This window comes from Hylaeus anthracinus, unplaced genomic scaffold (genome assembly GCF_026225885.1).
Source record: "Hylaeus anthracinus isolate JK02 unplaced genomic scaffold, UHH_iyHylAnth1.0_haploid 11981, whole genome shotgun sequence".
Taxonomy (NCBI): domain Eukaryota; kingdom Metazoa; phylum Arthropoda; class Insecta; order Hymenoptera; family Colletidae; genus Hylaeus; species Hylaeus anthracinus.
In genome coordinates, this window is record NW_026534329.1 from 9,775,184 (window position 1) to 9,796,672 (window position 21,489).

General features: G+C 39.2%; 2 protein-coding genes across 2 annotated transcripts; both read left to right on the forward strand.

Annotated features, from left to right (window-relative positions):
* The first annotated feature begins 484 nt into the window (after nt 1-484).
* LOC128885662 (arylphorin subunit alpha-like) lies at nt 485-6,941 on the forward strand. The gene is made up of 6 exons (XM_054139825.1): nt 485-1,243; nt 2,992-3,325; nt 4,504-4,910; nt 5,330-5,646; nt 6,005-6,357; nt 6,449-6,941. The coding sequence occupies exons 1-6, from the start codon at nt 950-952 to the stop codon at nt 6,850-6,852; spliced, it is 2,109 nt and encodes a 702-aa protein (XP_053995800.1). The 5' UTR covers nt 485-949; the 3' UTR covers nt 6,853-6,941.
* Nucleotides 6,942-10,988: 4,047 nt separating this feature from the next.
* On the forward strand, nt 10,989-11,831 carry LOC128885602 (uncharacterized). The gene has a single exon (XM_054139701.1). The coding sequence runs from the start codon at nt 10,989-10,991 to the stop codon at nt 11,829-11,831; it is 843 nt and encodes a 280-aa protein (XP_053995676.1).
* The last annotated feature ends 9,658 nt before the right edge of the window (nt 11,832-21,489 follow it).

The window sequence follows — 21,489 nt, forward strand, 5'->3', positions numbered from 1 at the left end:
GGCGGGGGGGGGGGGACATATTGGACCCTTTTAGTATTATCACAAAAATTAACACGAATAAAGATTGTCACTTTTTAGTCACCAGATGAAACTCCTCTCGAATGCAAAGAGTTAATAATTCGATCATTTTAACACTACAACTACCAAAATTAACGCATATTTATTAATAATAATTATACAAACAACTACATCTTCAGAATCAAAGGAATCGAAGGAAAGGAAGAGCAAACTAATTTGTTAATCAAATTAATTCTCTATTTACAATAATTGTTTCTAAATATTACGATGAAAGTACTGCTAATGATTGAGAAAGACTTTAGAAATGACTTTAGAAAGAAGTTATATATGATTAAATTGTAATTGTATAGCATGATTTGGAACATTATTTCTTAACGTGGATGAATCGTAAATATATTATCCAATACATTTCGGTCGCGTTAGATAAAAATTAAAAATTAAATTATAACTGGCTGCATTTATAGGGAGTTTGAATGTGCAAGAAACTATAAAATGCACACAGTATGCAAGAATATAAAAAAATTCAGAGTAAAATTCATATTATAATATTTACAGAGTAAAATAAATTCCTATTTAGGTTCCGTTTTTGTAGGTACGTTTGCAAAGATTTTATTTTGCATAAAGATCCGCAGTCTAATTATAACATTTGTGACTTCATACTTGTTGAAAGGGGTTTGGTGCTGTTTTACAAGTAATGACTGAGCAAAGAAATAGCATAAACATTTGGAATCGCCACCAATCCCAACATTTTTATTGAAGCTGTAAATCTCACGTAGCTTATTATTTATAAACCGAAGAAGGTTTCGCCTGTGGTCCTTGAAAACAATCGTTGTGGAGAAGGGTGTACACTCTTTTGTTGAGAATCACTGTAATGAACAATCACGGTGACACAAGCTGATTGTTCTTGAATAATAAATAACACAGAGAGGGGATGACTGACAATGAGTATAAGAGTGACAGCGCAGCCAGCATCATCGCCTTAGGATTCCAGTTCTTCACCCGATACAAGATGTTGCGGCTGTGGCTTCTGGGGCTGCTGGCCATTTCTTTCGCCCAGGCGGCGTACTACGAAACAAGAACGGCCGACACGGATTATCTCTTGAAGCAGAAGAAAGTTTACAATCTGCTCTATCACGTCTCCCAACCCATGGTGGTGAATCGCGACCTGTACGATGAGGGCCAAGCATGGAGCATCGAATCCAACCTTAACTCCTACGGAAATGAGGTTGGTAACTCTTTTCATTTGCATGTACACTGGGTGTAGTAAGTATTCGTACACTGGTCAATTAAAAAATAAAACTACGTTCAATTGTAATTTATTAACTTCTTTTTTATAAACAATGATATTCTACATATTCTTGGAAATCTCTACATTAGATGCAGTATAAAAAAAATTAGTTATATATATAAGATGCAAAATTAACAAGAAAAAACAATAAATCGATAGAAATATAGAAGCAATAAATATTCGAACTATTAAATTTTTAAAACTTCACTAAAAAAAAAACATGAAATTTACATTAATTTATAAATAATTAATACTTCGTGGGATTTCATTTTGATTTTATAATTTCTGCAACTCTTCTAGGCATTAGGTAAATGAACTAAATTTTATGTTATTCGGGATGAGATCTTCTTCCACTTTTGTATTAAAACATTTTTTAAGACTTCTTTACAGTAAATTTAATGTTTCTAATTCGTACGAAACTATAAACTGATGTGTTTATGTCACAAATTCTATTGTAAATGGTTCGTTATAAAAACCGTACAAATATTTATTGCTTCTATATGTCTGCCAATTTTTCGTATTTTCTTAGTAATTTCGCAAATTATATAAACTAATAACTGTTGTTTGGATTATATCTATCCTAAAGATTTCCGAGAGTATGTAGAATATCATTGATTATAAAAAAAGAAATTAATAAACTAGAATGTCACAAAATTTTTTTAGGAATATTTTTTAGAATATTTTTACACGTGTAACGTCTGCGTGCAATTGCTAATAATTATTAAACCAAATTATATTTATGTCGACCTAGCCGATGTCCCCTTAGTCATGCAGTGATTTTTATATTTTCTTGGGTATATAGTTGATATATTGCAATTATTTTAAATTGGTAACAATTAATTAATTAATTAATTAAGACACTTTCGTATCTGGAAAGTTAATAAATATTTCACTAATCTACAAGTTTTCTGTAAATTTACGAAAAATTCATGAATTTACACGTTGTTTGAAAACTTATCGATATTTTAATAAATTCTTTACCAACGTAAAAATTTAAATAATACGAAAATTAAATATACACGAATTAACATTTACCTGCGTACAAATTTCTCAACCCTTTAGGCTCCAAATTGTCTGATCCCATTTGATTTTTATCGAGTCTCGGTCGACATAGAACCAGAAATGGTTGGTGCAAAAGTTGCAACAATTTATTGTGAAGAATGACAGTACAAATGAACTAAAAATTAATATTTAACGATGTATAAGTTATAAAGTAGTATTATTTATAAATATATTAAGTTATAAATAGTCAATGCCAGATTTACATAAGGCTAAGGGGCCTATAGCTTCGGGCCTCGTTTTCAACAGGGCCTCATATTTTCTTAGTAAAATTGTATGAAAACTTCTCAGTGAAAACAGTTTTTTGAAGAATTTGAATATGTTCTGTCGATAACTATGCAGATTTACATCGATCTACAATGTTAAATGAAAAATTATCCTCTCTGGCCTCTTTGTTTATAGAAAATGATTTATTAAGATCTTTAGATTTTAACGACTTAATAATGGATTTAGCAAACGTAAAATGTAGAAAAAACTATTTTATTAAATATAAATAAATAATTTTAATAGTAAATTAAATGTTTTCATTGTATAAATAGAGTGTATTTATATTCCATTGGTATTACATTATAAATATTAAATATAATATTGAGTTACAAATAATAATTTTCCAAAACAATTTCCAGGCTGCGAAGAAATTCCTCTCCTTCTACGAAAAGGGAATGCTTCCTCGAGGAGCGTTATTTTCGGTTTATTATCCAAAGCTGCTTAAAGAATTAATGGCCTTATTCGACCTTTTCTATTACGCAAACGATTTCGACGTGTTCTATAAAACGGCTCTTTGGGCAAGAATTTATATGAACGAGGGCCAGTACATTTACGCCCTTTACAATGCAATAATTAGAAGGCCAGATACTAAGTACATCCAACTTCCGCCAGTATATGAATTGTATCCAAACGCTTTCTACAACTCGGAAGTGCTCGAAAAAGCCCACTACCCACAGATTTACGGCAAGATGGGTAAGTATCTTATTAGGCCAATCAATAGAGCATTTTTGTGTGACAAAAATACGAACAGCAAACCGATTGTGCAGTTACATAAAAGGGGATGCGTAGATTAATAGGTATATGTTTTTCACTCCCAACTCTGTTCCGTTTCGATCGGATAATGAAAAGCGGAGACAAATCTGGAAAACCGGAAAATTCAGCGTTTTTTTTTCAAAAATTCCTATCTCCGCCATTTTTTAAGCTAAAGCGCTGTCCTTTTGGGAACAAGTAGTGATTAATATGTTCTTCGCGTGTGCAAAAAGCAGTAATTATCGGATAATTGGTTTTCTCACAGTCGCAAACTGAATTTTTCAATGCGCTTTTTTCAGCGGGTCATACTTTAAAACATTTTATCAAAAAACTAGAATATACGTTTTGTAGTACGTGACGTCAACTATCCAAATCTTTGTTAAAATTAAGAATCGGTCTTACGGTAACGCATACAGACCCGTTGTGGAAAGTGTAGAACATTAAGTAATTACATTTTCTATCAATTGATCAACCAGGTAAAAAATTGTAATTTATATCAATAATAACTGAAAATTATATTCAATTTAGAATGAATTGTAATTGTAATTCAAAAGACAAATTTTGAATATAATTAACGTTAATTGCAATTGGAAAGTCTATTGTTAACTGCAATTAATGATTAAATACTTAAAGCCCTTGGAAGTTAATCAACATTTGACTCGTTACAAAATTGATATAAACTTACAAATAGATAATTCATTAGTTTACCTGTTACTTGAAAACTTTATGTAATTTTACAATTTCATGTAAATTTACAAGTGTCTTCAATAAGTAAGTTGTATGTTTCCCTACAATTTATAAACGCATCAAAAAATTATAGAAACTTTGTAAATGTATAAGAAATTAGAAAAATGATAAAGACATTGCAAGTTTGCAGGTTTGCTTTAGTTTCAATCTTATCATAGAAAAATTAATTTATTTATAAAACATTTAAATTTATAAAAAGGTAAATGAACAACAACCATAGTCCAATTGTACTTCCATCGCATTACCCTTCATTGATTAAATTATACAGTACTTATTATCGAATTGCATTTCTGAAAAGCTAATTAAAATACTTTCGAATTCATCGAGATAAAGATCTGCTACCATTGTTAACGTTAAGGAACATTAAATTTCAGGTCCGAAATCTGCTAATTACACAACATACTTTATCAATGCGAATTATTCTGGCTGGTACCTTAACCGCGAGTACAATATGGAGAACAAATTGAATTATTTTGTGGAAGATGTTGGGTTAAACGAGTACTATTTCTTCTTCCGACAAAACTTCCCATTCTGGCAAAAATCCAAAGAATTTGGCTTCCCAAATTATCGTGGAGAGGAATACCTTTATGGACATAAACAATTACTGAATAGATACAACCTCGAAAGACTTTCGAATGACTTGCCTAAGCTTGAAGATTTCGATTGGAATAAACCTTTCTACCCTGGTTACTATCCCACCATGATGTTTGCTGGCGGATTACCATTTACCCAAAGGCCATACTGGAGCTCCTTCCCATATTACAAATACAAATACATCAAGGTAAATGCACTACATATTATATTAAATTGGTACATTCGGTCGTGTGTCATTAAAAATTTATAAAAAACATAAAATATACATGTTGAATTGAGTGACCTCCTCCTTTTCGAAGTCGGTTAAAAAGACATCTAATGAAAGATACAGTAATCACAAGACTGGAAAAAGTAATTTATAGTGATATGTTGCTACACATATTTTAATAAAGAGTTTACAGAAGTATACTGTTAAATTGTTGGAAACGTCAGACTAGTGTAATTTCACTGTAACTCAGCAAAATTAATTTTGAATTAAAACTGAAATTCTGTAATCAGTATAATGATATTACACTCTTCCCTAGAAAATAAGTAAACTGATAAGAAATTACACTTCCCTTCCATGAATCGGAATTTAATTCATTAGCATAACTTCATTCGTTATAGGACATTAGCGATATGGAGTCGAGATTATCTGCCGCAATTGATTCTGGTTTTGTACTAAAAAGTGATGGTAAATGGGCCAATATTTACACTCCAGAAGGTTTGAATATTCTTGGAAACTTAATCGAGGGTAACGCTGATTCCTACAATAGAGACTTTTATGGCAGCATTGACTATTTTGGAAGAAAGATCCTTGGTTTCAATTTAGAACCAGCAAATAGTTATCAACTAGTTCCTAGCTCTTTAGAAATGTTCTCCACTTCACTAAGGGACCCTGCTTTCTATCGACTATACAAGAGAGTGCTTGATTATTATTACAGGTAACTACTTTTTCATACTAATCGATCTTTAGTGATATTCTAAACAAATCATATAATTTGTTAGTTTAAGAATGCATTGTTAATGATATCTAGACTGCGGAACTTTACGCATTTATAGGAAATTTGAATGTGCAAAAAACTACAAAATGCAAACAATATGCAAGAATATAAAAAATTCATGTTATAATATTTGCAGAATAAAATAAATTCCTATTTAGGTTCAATATTTGTAGACACGTTCGCGAAGATTTTATTTTGCATAAAGATCCGCAGTCTAATGATAACATTATAGGGACTCGAAATAAAGCTCACATAATTCAAAACCAATAAAGAAATTAATGTTGTTCAATGTTTATAGATACAGTATGCTACAGAAACCATACACCAAGGATGAAATTGTTTATCCCAACCTGAAAATTCAATCCTTTGCTGTTGATAAATTAATTACATATTTTGATCAATACGACGCATCGATAAGCAATGGTTTAATGGTTCAAGATGATACAGAAGCTGAAACACTTTTAGTCAAAGTGAGACAATACCGTCTGAATCACAAACCATTCAATTTCCACATTGCAGTTACTGCAGACAAACCGATGAAGGCAGCTTTCAGAATTTTCCTTGGACCAGCATTTAACTCGAATCGCAAATACGCAGACTTTGAGGAAAATTTCAAATATTTCTACGAGATGGACAACTGGTTTGTTGATTGTAAGTTTTCATCTTTCAGGTACTTTTAAAGTCCATTACTTTTTGACATTTGAATATTTACCTAATGTAACTTGTTATTTTTTCTTAACAGTGAATGCAGGTCCAAATAAAATCACACGTAACAGCAAAGATTGCTTCTTCCTAAGCTCTGATCCAGAACCAAGTGAATTGTACTATCAGAAAATTCAAAGATCTCTTAATTATAGCGAACCATTCACTTATTACGAAAGGATCTCAGGATTCCCAGAAAGACTACTGTTGCCAAAAGGCAAAAAAGAAGGAATGCCATTCCAATTATTCTTGTATATTAGCCCAGTCTCACAGGAACGCCAGTATTTCTCCAGAATATGGGGTAACTACATGTTTGACAATAACCCATATGGTTTCCCTCTAGATAAACCAATTTACGACTTCGCATACGATGGACCTAACATGATGTTCAAAAATATTTTCATTTATCACAAGGATGACTACGACATGAATATTCCTTACTGATTACGTTGCTCTTTCATTTTTTTACTGTTTGCATTTACTATTGTAGTAACACGCTTTTTATAATAAATGTTACTCTGTCTTTCTTCTGATCCATTCTTTTTATTCTCCCATACACCAATAACAAAGAAACATCAAAACTGATGTACTTATATTTAGAGTAAGTTGCTAACTCTTATTACGCCTGAATAAAAATGATGTAACGTCATGAGAATTTTCTTATAACACTTCTATAGTATATAAGGCATTTCATCCCAAATCAACCACTTCTGAATCCGACTGCTTTCGATTTGGTTGACATTTGTATATGTTATAGTATCCTACTATATACCTTACCGTGATTTTTTTCAAATTTTTTTACTCAAACAAAAAAAGTTATGAATTTAGAAAAACATTTTTCTTCAAATAGCTATAATTCTTTTAAAAATTGACCAAATAAAACATTTTTCTTTTAAAATGTGTGTTTCTTAATGAACTTTACGAAAAAATTTCAAAACAAAATATTTGAATTTATGATCTATACAATTTTTAGATTTTCCGAGAGAAACATTCATTTTTCAAATTTCAACACTATTTAAATTTTTTTTATTCCCGTCCCTCAAAAAAATTTTCATTTATGCCCCACTTAATGCCAAAAGTCCCATTGAGACCTAACTTTTTTTTTAATCGAAAATAAATTTTGTTTACATTTTTTCGCATTTTAGCTTTGCTTTTATAATACAATAATTTTAAGTAAATATTGTGTCGTGGCAGATTGCCGCGTCACAAAGTAGGTGAACTCTCCGCGGGGAACGAGACCGACCAAGATCGCGAGCGCCACCAGAGTAACCCAGGGTTATGACTAATTTGGGTATCTGAAGGGCAATAGCGTTGGGCTAACGACGGCAACATCGAGCGATGCGGCTTAGAGGCTACCGATCCCGTCTAACCCGGCGCCGGCTGCACGGACTGGCCAGACGAAGCTCAAATGGACAGGGGCTGGAGGTTCTTGGTAACAGCCCCTGGATTCCGCTACGACCTTCAGAGGGCAGGATGCCGTTTTGGACAGCGGAGTCAGCCGAGTTCTCGAGTGCACCGAGACCCGGCCCGCTCCAGAGTCTTCGAGGGATGCCAGCACCGACACGCCACCAAAGTCACCGAGGGACTAGACTGGACGACCGCCGATAACGAGCGCACCGATAACGCAATTTGAATTTGGCCGCCATAGTGTGCCGCGTGCTGCCGACCGTTGAGGTGAGGCTAGGGGGAAGCGCGTGAACCAACGCGTGCGACGAACTCGCGTATCTCGTCCTATTTCGACAGCGACGCACGTGCGGAACGGTACGGTAAGCGCTTCCTCCTTTACCTCACGCTCATAGATAGGATATCGTAAATCGCCTTTTCGTAGGTTATTGCACGAAATAACGAACATCTAGTCGCGAGTCCATTGTAACGCGCACGTGTTGAGCCCACCGCGACCGCGTCAAGACTGTCCGAACATCGTTTCCAAAGTCGCTTTTGTGCGAATCGCGACGGAATTTGGGCTAACGTGAACGAAATCAGCACAGTGTACACCGTATTTTGTAACATCTTTCGCGTACAATATATTCTATATTATTTTAAACGAGTGCTGTGTTAATCCGCCCCGTCTTGCCGTGAAGACGGCTTTCTCAGACTTCCTTTCCTCGCCGACGATCCACACCCCTCTCCGCGATCCGGATCGCTAGCCGTGGTAATTTTCGCGTAGTTCGGTTTCTCACGCCGGTATCTCCTGATACCTGGCGCTCGGGTTTTCTCGTAAAGGCGTGAGAAGTCGGAAAATTCTCATTTTTCACGCTTCCCGACGCGGATCGCGGACCGTGTCGGGAAATCACGTTGCAATATATACATGAGATTTAATATTTAATATATCATTGTAAGTTAATAATTAATGATTAGGATCGCGCTGAGGAATGGAAGGAAGTAGCGATTGCGCCCTCCAACCACCCCGAAGCGGTCACCACTCAGGACAGGGTCGATCATGGCCCGGTTCCGTACTGTAACTGTTGTAATTAATGAACATGAAAAAGTGGAGGGCTCAAGGAGTTATCATTGAAAAATAGAAGATCCCCATAAAAAAACTACAAGAAAGTAGAAAAAGATGTGAAATCGAAATGAGCTGCCAGATGATTTGCCTAGATTTCCGCAGGCTGGAAGTCAAATGCTTGGCGTGGCCAGGCAAAGCATTCTTAAATCATCGATACCCATACTTTCTCTCTCACAGACTTTCAGGTCATTTGTCAATTTAAAACTTTGACAATATTATGAGTACACTTTCATTGTATTGGGTTTTAAAATATTTCTAAGGTCATTCATCGACGCCAATACCTTTACTCTCGCAAGCTTTTAGATAATTTGTTAGTTTAAAACTCTGACAATATTATGAGTACACTTTCATTGTATTGCGTTTTAAAATAATTCTTATTCATCGACACCTTGCCCTTGCCTGGCCACGCCAAGCATTTGAATTGCAGGCCGCGGAAATCTAGGCAAATCATCTGGCAGCTTATTTCGATTTCACATATTTTTCTATTTTCTTGTAGTGTTTTATGCGGATCTTCTATTTTTCAATGATAACTCCTTGAGTCCTCCACTTTTTCATGTACTTGGCGTAACTCTTTTACTTTCTTGAAGTCTTTTATCGGATCTCACTTCTTTTTACAAATAATTTATTATATAGAATCTATTTTAAAATTATAAAAATAAAATTGATATTTCTGTAAACTCTACATAAAAAGTCTAAATTTTACAACAGTTGCTGCAATTTGTTAACGAATAACCTCCAAGCCTGTAGTTTCCTTCATTTGTATAAGCTCTGCATAAAAAGTCTAAATTCAAAACACTTTGGTGGTATGGATCTATATTGAAAACAGTTTTCTGTATGAATAAAGGTATCTCGCCATTCAGATTTTGACAACTTAGCTTGTAATCAAGATCGATCAACATTTTACAACACTGGCTGCAATTTGTTATTAAACCCTACATAAAAAGTCTAAATTGAAAACATTTTGCTGATATAAATTTAATTCATAATGCAATAGTGTAAAAACTTTTGACACAGGTTATCTATTTCGACTCTCGACGCTCGATGGCTGACGAGCCATGCCGAACCGAATGATTCCGAGAGTCGACAAACGACGCTCGGCTTTTGCTTAGCTTCTATTGGCTAAGGGTTGACGACGGGAAAATCATACGAAAGATACCGTTTCTGACAGATTCATGACATGATACTACGATATCTCAGTTGTACGTGGACCGATTTGATTGATTTTGGTTTTATTCGAAAGCTTATATGTGGTTTACATAAGAAGAAATGCCTTTAAATTTAGAAAATATTGCAGGCGTGTTGAGATAATCATGAAAGAAGTTTCGGGTTAGGTTGGAATCGACCATCTCTCCTCAGTGGAAGCGGGCGCGGATGGTCTTCGTCCTGAAGAAGGGAAAGCCCGCGGGCGATTCCTCCGCGTATCGGCCGATCTGTCTCCTCGACGAGGTGGGCAAGCTCTTCGAGCGTGTGTTCACTGCCCGCCTGTCGGGGATCCTGTCCAATGGTGGTCCCGGACTGGGGGACTGCCAGTACGGTTTCCGCGGAGGCAAGTCGACGCTTGACGCGATCGACCACGTACGCGCCCTCGCGGGCCGGGTGTTCTCCTGGGACAGGCTGGCGTTGGCGATCAGCCTTGACATCGCCAACGCCTTTAACATTCTGCGCTGGGGCACGATCCAGGAGGCGCTCCAAGATCATGAAGTGCCCACCTATTTGCGGGTCGTGTTGCGGGACTATCTGTCGGACAGGTGGATCGAGTTCCCCGACATGACGGACGGCCGGTATGTTGGTGTGTCAACCGGGGCGTGCCCCAGGGGTCTGTTTTAGGACTCCTGATATGGAACCTGGGGTACGACTCGGTACTGCGCGGGCTGCTCCCGTCTGCTATGCAGACGACACGCTGATCATTGTGACGGAACGCCCCGGGACGGGGCTCATCCGCTTGGCGGAGATGGCGGTGGCGATCGTCGTCGCCAGAATTCAGGCACTGGGGCTGGAGATTTCGCCGCAGAAAACGGAGGCTGTCCTGTTTCACGAACTGCTTCTGTTGCGGCAGACGCCCCAATGAGGTACAATGAGGTACCTCGGCCTCGAGCTGGATAGCCGCTGGCGCTTCGAGGCTTATTTCGACCGCCTGGTCCCTCGAGTCCAGGGCGAAGCGACCCTACTGGGTTGTCTAATGCCCAACCTCGGGGGCCCGGAGGAGAGGGTGCGGCGCCTTTACGTGGGAGTGGTGCGGTCAATGGCCCTGTACGAATCGCCCGTATGGACCAGCGACCTGATAACCTGTCGGCGCAGCAGGATACTGCTGTGCCGCGTGCAAAGGCACATGGCCATCAGGGTCGCGAGGGGTTACCGCACCATATCCCCCGAGGCGGCTGCCGTCCTGGCGGGGGTGGTGCCGTTTGATCTCCAGACGGAGACGGACGCCGATATATATCGACCTCTGCAAATCCTTCGTCGGAGTGGTGCCGCCCCGCCGGATGGTGCGGTCGAGGAGTGGAGGCGTCGAGCCCGGCTCGTGCAGGTGCTCACCGGACATGGCTGTTTCGGTGAGTACCTGCTGAGGATTGGGGCCGAGGCGACGGCCGAATGCCACCAGTGCGGGGCTGAGGTAGACTCAGCTCAGCATATGCTGGAGGAGTGCCCGGCCTTTTGGTCAGAGAGGCGGGCGCTCAAAATCGTTGTTGGGTGGGACCTTTCGCCGCCGGCCGTTGTTGCTGCCATGGTCGAGAGCGAGGGGTCCTGGAGGGCGGTGTCCTCCTTCTGCGAGGCAGTCCTCTCGCGGAAGGAGGATGACGAGCGGGTTCGGGAGAGATCCGATCCCGTTCGCATAGAGAGGAAGAGGATGAGGCGGTCAGAATGGCGGCGGCTACCTACTGCCTCCACTGCCTCTGGAGGGGCTGGACCCTTCTGAACGCTTCTCCTTCCCCGACCGGTCGTCTGAGACGCCCGGCGTGGTGAGGCGGTCTCGCGACATGCAGGCCGGCGAGTCCAGCCACTGGGTTCACCCACCGTGAAAATCCGCAGAATCGCCGGGCACGAGGGGGGCTGTCCAAATATCTGATGCCCCCCCCCCCCCCTTCACAGTGCCCGACATCGGCGCCGTCGGGATGGGATTCCCGGCGGCGCTCTTCCCTGTGGGGCGGGGAATAGAATACGCCCACAGTTATCCCTGCTTGTCGTAAGAAGCGACTAAAAGGGCCAGGACGGACTGTGGGTTGTGGCGTCCGCGGTTAGGTGGGGAGAGCCTTCCGCTCCCCACCGGAGGAGACATTCCGCCAGCATATGGCGGAGGTAGCGTGGGAGGGCAACGGTAGTGTTCGCTAGAGATCCCGTAGCCTCTCGTATAGCGCCGAGTCTGGCCACCGTGGAGTTTTAGTGGGTATTCCCCTCTTTCTGAGGGGCGAGTCCCACACTACCCCCTCCATTCAAGGAGGTGTACGTAAATGCATTTCTCCACGTATAAAAAGAAAAAAATACCATCTCTCTTGTAAAAGATACATGGTAACTCCAACGCCAGGTATATATACGCGGTGACGAATAATTTTTCATGTACTTGGCGTCGAGACGCTACCGCGTCTCTAAATAGGCTTATTAACATTACAAAACTATAGGTGTTAAGGAGTATCAGCTGCTCTACACGTTTTTAGTTCCTTTTTGGTTCTGAGTTCCAGTTCTGTCTCTACTGGCGTTACCTGTTTTCCTCTTCCTTGATGAAGCAACCTTTTTTTGTAACACATGTAATCTAATATAACTTATGTTTCCATTATTAAAATCAACACATTGTTGGTGCATCCGGGTTGTATTCTTATGATTACACGGCCTTTTATCAGTAACCGTGTTAAAATTTAGTCTCTTAATAGACACTAAATTTTAACTTAAGTTCGTATGTTTGAAGTTATTGGTAGAAGTTGAGGGGCTCGTGCTTCCAGGTACTGGACAGCAAAGTGTTCTGAGAAGTGATTAAAGAATTTTGGAAACTTTGATACATCTAGAGATGCGGTAGCGTCTCGACGCCAAGTACATAAAAAATTATACCTTTATACCTTTATACCTTTTATACCTTTACCTTTTTTATTATTACCTTATTTATTATACCTTTTTTAAAATTATATCTTTTACTCGTAAAACTGCGATTCCAACCTAACCCGAAACTGCTGTCATTAATATCTTGTCACGCCTGCTGTATTTTCTAAATCCAAAGGCATTTTTCTAATGTAAATCGCATATAAGCTTTCTAATAAAACCAAAATCAATAAAATCGGTCTATGTATTCCTGAGATATCGTAATATCATGTCATGAATCTGTCAGAAATTGTAGATTTTTCTTCTGATTCTGATTCTTTTCGTCAACACTTTGCCAATAGGAGCTAAGGCCGATCGTCGATTCGTCGACTCTCGGAATCAGTCGGCAAGGCTCGTCGGTCGGAATTGTAATATGGCATTTCTAACCTGTAACTGTCAGTTTGGAATTGTGACATTTGGTTTCTTGCAACAAGACTTTCTGACATGCATTGTGCGTACTTTTGAAAACTCAAAGGACGAAAACTGAAATTATAATACAATAAATTGTGTGTTACCAATAGTGGATCTCTTTGATTTTCCCACTTTATTTATTAACATTTAAATTTGTTACAACAAGATTTTCTGCCACACGTTGTGCATACTTGTGAATTTTATTCTAATACAATAAATTGTGCGTTACACATAGTGGATCTCTTTCTTTATTTCTCATTTCATGTTTAACATTTCAATTTCTAGCAACAAGACATTTTGCGATGCGTTGTGTGTACTTTGGAAACATAAAAAACTGAAACTGGTATTATAATGTAATAAATTGTGGGTTAGAAATAGTGTAGACCTCTTTTTCCATTTCATACTTCATTTTTAACGTGTAAGTTTGTTACAACAAGACTTTCTGCCTTGCATTCGGTGTGCTTTTGAAAACTTAAGGGACTGAATCTGGTATTGTAATATAATACATTGTGCGTTATTCATATGACATTAATTTTATTTGTAAACAACACATACAAACCTTATTTTACTTGCAAATTAATGTAGAGCTTAAGATAAAAATACATTTGTCTTTTATTATAGTAAGCGTAGAGTCTACAATGTACATAATGTGTCTAAAGCCATATATAGGAAACAGACCAATGTCAGTACATTAAGTTTTCAAAAGTATACAGAACGCATGACAGGATATCTCACTGCAAGAAATTTAAATGTTAAAAGTGAAGCGAGAAATGATAAAAGAAATCAACTATTTGTAACGCACAATTTATTGTTTTAGAATACAATTCATATGTTCACAGAACACATGGCAGAAAGTCTTGTAACAAATTTAAATAATGAGAAAATGAGAAAAGGAACAGAGATCCACTATTTGTAATACATAATTTATTGTATTACAATAATATAGAAAAAGAAAGGTCAGACTTAGTCCTTTAAGTTCTCAAAAATATGCATGACACATGACAGAAAGTCATGTTGCTTTTAAATGTTACTGATAAACTGATTACATTTTTTTTTTAATAAATTGCTTGCATAAATGCTTCAAACTGATTTCCCATTTTCTATTATTTGAAATCATTCACTATACAAATTGTCTTTGTAAAAAGAAGTGAGATCCCCATAAAAATTTCAAAAAAGTAAAAAAATTACGCCAAGTACATGAAAAAGTGGAGGACTCAAGGAGTAGAAAGTAGAAAAAGATGTGAAATCAAAATGAGCAGCCAGTACATGAAAGTCCTTTCCAATAAAGTGCAAAGGCGACACTGTGTAACACAATGTTAAATTCGGTGATTTCCAACTATGTGCAGCTAAAGTGCTGTGTTCAACAGTGCGGGCGTTGAGATCCTAATGACAATTCATGTAAAGTGACTGCTCCTCACTTTAGCGGTGACATGAAGAAGTTAATAATAAAAAAATGGAAATAATAGAAAATGGCCGCGCTCATACGCTACCGTGAGCGCTCTACCGGCATACTCGCGCTCTGATTGGTCAGTGTTTTCTGTTAAAATCTCCTCAACGAAGTCTCGTACAATATTTTCGCTAAGGAAAAAGTTGTTTCAAATCACCTCGCGACCCACCCCTTTCAAGGTGTTACAACATTTTTGGGACACCCTGTATATACCTATACATATATGTCTGTGCCGGGTTGGTCCGAGATCACTGACGATCGTTTCGCCGACAATGTTCACATCAACAGTGAATCGACACTGATTTCACTGACACCGACATTTGTCTCTGTTGTATACACACTGAATTCCTTAAATATACCATAACAATTTCTTGCCATCACGTGTTACACGTTACACGCGCTTGTATCATGCATGATTTTTATTCGTGCCGTAAAACAAAACGGCGGTCCGGGGACTTCCCCCCGTTCGGAGGTTTGGGGGCGCAGCCTCCGACTATACGTACTGCAGTGCATCTCGTAGGTGCGTACATGGTTACTCTGAGGGATGTATGTACTAGGGCTGTTCAAGTACCCAAAAAAATCAAGCTGAGTTGGACTCGGTTCGAAGTCACGAGCCGAGTCGAGTACTTGAAAAAACCGCGTAGCTTGAAAAATTCAAGCTACCCGAAAGAAACCAAGTAAGCTTGAATTTTTCAAGCTACCTAAATAGAACCGAGTGGTCCGAAAGAACCGGGCAAGTCGAATGGTTTCAAGCTTTTCCGAGTACACATGTTAGTCCGCCGCCGGGCAACAATGGTATCATAAAAAGGACGTAGCAAACTAGACCCAAAGAAGGTCGACCATCATTTTCCGTATTTCTTATCGGATCTTAACGGATGTATTACCAATCGATTCCTTATGTTATCCCGATGAAAATGGTACCAGACACGATACAATTCGGATTATTTAGAAGGAAATTATACGGAAAAAATGATTTGCACGCTTTGTGCCTATCTTCGTTACAAATAGTCCGATTTACATAGTGTTTAGTAGCGTTTTCATAAGGAAAACGTAAGGAATCCATCGGCGTCACTCGCGTAATAATACGATGCATATGAAGTGAAATCGGGTGATTACTGAAAACCATAAACCAAGGGTTGAACCATTCAAAGAGCACGTGTGCCGACTTTACCCACGACGGACCTCAAAAGGTCCGAGCATTAAAGTGTAAAATGTTTGTCATGATATGTTCACTTTTTGTTGTGTTTTATAAAAGTTAAAGAAATAAATTGCACTATTGAATTCTTGATGTTATACTGATGAAAATGGTACCAAACACGATATAATATCGATTAATTTTAATTATTAACAAGACAAACGTAGAATTGGAAAAAGATTTTTCTGATCTGTAACAGCGTGGTCTGTAGAGTTTACATTACACGAATAATTAAAATTAATCGATATTATATCGTGTTTGGTACCATTTTCATCGGGATAACATAAGGCATCGATTGGTAATACATCCGTTAAGATCCGATAAGAAATACGGATAATGATGGTCGACCTTCTTTGGGTCTAGTTTGCTACGTCCTTTTTATGATACCATTGTTGCCCGGCGGCGAACTAACATGTGTTCTCGGAAAAGCTTGAAACCATTCGACTTGCACGGTTCTTTCGGGCCGCTTGGTTTTTTCGGACCGCTCGGTTCTATTCGGGTAGCTTGAAAAATTCAAGTTACTTGGTTTCTTTCGGGTAGCTTGAAAGATTCAAGCTACTCGGTTTTTTCAAGTACTTGACTCGGCTCGGAAATCGAGTCCCAGTTTGACTCGGCTTGAAAGCCGCTTGAATATTCGGTCTTTCCGACAGCTCTAGTACAGCTCATTGCTGGTTAGTTGGCTCGCGGCAGGTCGGCACCCCCACCTGCACGCATCTTCGGTCCTCTAGAGAGAGGGACGTTCGGTCCGCCTAAACCACCCCAGGTTCCCCCATTTTTTCGAGTAGCCACGCTGCATAGGCGTAAGGTCCACTACTTTCTTTCTTTTATCCTTTATCCGTTGTCCGCAGTCTCGAGACGTCCGGTGTCCGAGGGTTAACGTTACGCCAATGATTACTATTGCTCTCTCGCTCTATCTTGTTCGCGGCCTTTGTCGCACGGCAGCGTTTGCCTAGGCCAATACTAAAAATGCTTATTTTGACCTTGCCAATACCATGAATACACAAAGATGCGTGCGGGTGGGGGTGCCGACCTGCCGCTAGCCAACTAACCAGCAATGAGCTGTATGTACTATATACATACAGTGCTGTATATTGCTTTCAGGGGGGCGAGGGAACGCAGACCCCCGCGCAGCAGTGGGTCTGGTGGATCAGCCCCTCAGCATGCGTATAATTTTGAGACGTATTCTTTTAAATTTTGTAAAAGGTTTTTCAACTGAAAGCAACATAGACAAAAATCAGTGTCGATGTAAACATTGTCGACGAAACAATTGTCGATGAACTCACACCAACCCCGTAAGACGTTGTTACGTATACAGAAACTCTCCGTTTTTAGAAGCTCGCGTTTATTAATCTTATTTTATCTACCCTTCTGGAATTTGGAGCTCGGTCTCACGGGAGTGCATCCTGCAGCTGCATCCTCTTAATATCATCTTTGACTCGCGTTGCGTGGGATAGTTTCTAATCTACCCTTTTCCCAGGGCACACAGCTGCCGACCTCAGAGCAACGAAAATCCTAACCGTCAAATTTCCTAATATGGAAATCACTGACGGTTCCCCCACCAACATTTAGGGGTATATAAACCCATGATTTTCGTTGCTCGGGGGCTAGTACGAAAGAGTTACTCGTTAGAGACACGTTGATCGTCTGCAGAGTAGTACTTTAGTGAGACCGGGCTTCAGTTCCTTTCAATCATAGTTAAACTTATAGATCCGCGAAGACGGGTTTCATCTATTACGGCCATAAAAGTACTCTCGACCCCCGCATCGCCAATGCGTCAACACCGAGCAACACTTAGGTAATTTTAACTTCATACACTAACCGCGACAACACGACGCTAGACATTTGTAATTAGTATAGTTATTTTGAATATATACCTTTGTGTAAACTTAAAGTCTGTAAAATCAATCATCAAACCTTTACTTTGAAATCACCAATCCTAGCCAGTGTAACGATCCCACAACATAATAACTTTACCGCTCGAGTTATTATTCTATTAAATTAACAAGTTGCGAGGCTTTATTAACGACGCGTAGTATTCCTTATCGATACGATTCAGTCATTGTGTATTCAACCCGAACTCCTAAACTTAACCTATCCTACGGTTACCCTTTACTGGGAGATACCGATTCCTAGCAGCTATCTGACTTCGCGTCAGAGTCGTCTGCATTTTTTCCAACAACCTCACAGTTCGAACCTTACCCTACCGTTACCCTTTACTGGGAGATACCAATTCCCAGCAGCTACCTGACTTCGCATCAGAGTCGTCTGCGTTTGTCTCCAATAACCAAGACAACCAAACACCTTTACCTACGGTTACCCTTCACTGGGAGATACCGATTCCTGCAGCTATCTGACTTCGCGTCAGAGTCATCTGTATCATCTAATCTATCCTAAAATCTTCGGCACCATTGATACATGATAAATAATCGTATTGGTCCAATTCTCAAATCTATCCCACTCGCTGGGCTCACACGCGCGTCGCTATCGCCCTGGCTCGTAACAGAACTGGTGACAGTGGTGGGATGCACTAATACAGGATTGCTATCCGTTTAGGTTCTGATAAAACAGACCTTTTAAAGTATTAACGATAGGTCGTGTCGCTAACTTTTATTTAAATTATACACTAGTTACGCTAGTGACAATCTTCGTTAATTAACTTTCGATTGATATACTAGTTTTCGCTAGTTAAGATCAAATTTTTGGAAATATACTAGTTTTCACTAAGTTAACTCATATATATATTAAACGTTGAACAAATATACTAGTTTTCTCTAGTTACGTTAATTAATAATCTTCAAAATGACAAGTTCACAAGCAAATGTGTCTAACAATGACATAATGAACTTGACGGTTTCACTTGCTAATTCTATGTCACTACTGACGCAACGGACGTGTACAGAACGTGTACAGAACGTTACATCGACGATACCGACTTTCGACGGAGAAAATTTGCCTTTAGCGAATTTTGCGCAAAGCGTTGAAGACGGGTTAACTTTGATTCCTGAGGGTTCGGAAGCCGAGTATCTCAGAATAATTTTAACGAAACTCACTGAAACACTTTAGATTCAAGACACTTAAATAAAGAGGAATTTTCTCACGTTACAACTTTGGTTAAGGAATTTTCCGATCGATTTTTCCTTCCAGGAGATAAGCTCGGAAAAGCCGCTCATTTTAAACATTCAATTCATACAATAGACGACATTCCCGTCAACACCAGGCAATATCGTTACCCACCAATACATCAAGAGGAAATTCAAAAACAAGTCAGTGCACTATTATCACAAGGAATAATTACTCCATCCAAATCTCCATATAATTCACCACTGTGGATTGTACCGAAGAAACCTGATTCACAGGGAAAGAAACGATGGCGCATGGTTATTGATTACCGTATGCTCAATGAGAAAACAATTTCCGATAAATATCCATTACCACAAATTACAGAAATATTAGACCGATTAGGAGGAGCTAAATACTTCTCAGTTTTCGATCTAGCAAGTGGATTCCATCAGATCGAAATGGATCCAAAAGACAGACCGAAAACAGTGTTTACTACACCGCATGGGCATTACGAATTTTCTCGAATGCCTTTTGGTTTAAAGAACGCTCCACCCACCTTCCAGCGCCTCATGGACCAAATACTCACTGGACTTCAAGGAATCGATCTTTTTGTTTACCTGGACGACGTAGTCGTATACGCATCATCATTGGAAGAACACAACATCAAGGTTAAAAAATTGCTGAATCGCCTTCGCGAACAGGGTTTAACACTCCAAACTGATAAATGCGAATTCCTACGAAAGGAAGTAGCATACCTTGGACACATTATTTCCGAAAAAGGGGTAAGACCTGATCCCCGAAAACTGAAAGCCGTTAGCAATTTTCCTACACCCACTACTCAGAAGAATATCCAACAATTTTTAGGACTCGCAGGATACTACCGAAGATTTATTGAAAATTTAACCACAAAAGCAAAACCTCTGATCAATTTGTTGGGAAAAGGAATTAAATTCAAATGGACAGAAAAACAGGACCGAAACTTCAAAACGTTACGCTCCGAACTTTGTCGGCAACCAATTTCACAGTATCCAGATTTCAGTAAACCCTTCATCGTTACGACAAACGTATCCGAATACGCTATAGGCGCCGTGCTTAGTCAAGGAGAAATAGGAAACGACCTTCCGATTGCCTATGCATCCCGCAGTTTAAATAAACCAGAACGAAACTACTCAGCTACGGAAAAAGAATGTTTGGCAATGGTTTATGCCGTAAAATACTTCAGACCTTATATTTATGGGAAACAGTTCACCCTCGTTACTGATCACCGACCCCTAGTCTGGCTACACTCAGTCAAGGATCCGACTTCAAGACTCATCAAGTGGAAGCTAAGACTTTCGGAATATGAATACCAGGTCGTCTACAAGAGTGGAAAGACGAACAAAAATGCCGATGCTTTATCTCGCAACCCTACACCTACTTGCTTGCCTCTGCTTCCACGAGACTGCCGAGACCCCGATTTTAAGGCGCCAATGGCAAAAACAGATACAGATAAAGTATCCATAGGACACCGCATACAACAGTTGCAGCGAGACAGAGACAACCGACCCAAATACCGAGAGTCAAGTAGCGGCTCAGATGAAAGAGAAGGACCTGCATATGGAAAAGTCAAGCATTCGCCCATAATAAATAAAAACAGAACACTGCCCAGCTTATCTCGAGAGGTAACAATGTTAGACGAATACCCGGAAATCATAAATACCTTTGCGCCTGCAGCGAATTCTACACAGGTCCCACTTCAAGAAAATAATGAGACAATAACTAACGATTTGATATCGTTCAAAGAACCTCCAGAAAATACCGTGATTGAAAATATAATTAACAATGAGAAAGACTATCATCTGCAAATCTTGCCCGACACCCCACAGGCATTGCCACACGCCACCAATATAAATTTACAACTCTTCACGACTCAGCTACCTGAAGAAATAGGCAGCGATACGGACAGAGGACAACGATCCGAGCACAGGTCAGTTCCACCTGACTCCTTCGACCGCACCATGGACCCTCATTTACCTGTCGCACCCGAAACTCAAGACTCTACAAATGAACAGGAGTATGTTCCATTGAAACCAACACATAAAATAATTATTTCCTCAAATTCTATTACCGCAGATAGAAAAACAAGACCTTCTATCAAAACAACCCAGGAAAGGTCAAGTAATAACATCAAATAATGAACAATATAAAACATTCAGCATAGTAATTTCTGACCACTTTCATGATAAAATTAATAAAGGAAATGTGGCAGAAGGATTGAAAGATCTTATACCTGTTCTCGAACAGAATCATGTCAAATCATTCAGAATATCAGCAACAGGAGATTTTCATAACTTACCAACAGACGAATTCTACAAAATATTGAAAGAAGTTTTTTCAAAAACGGATCTACAAATA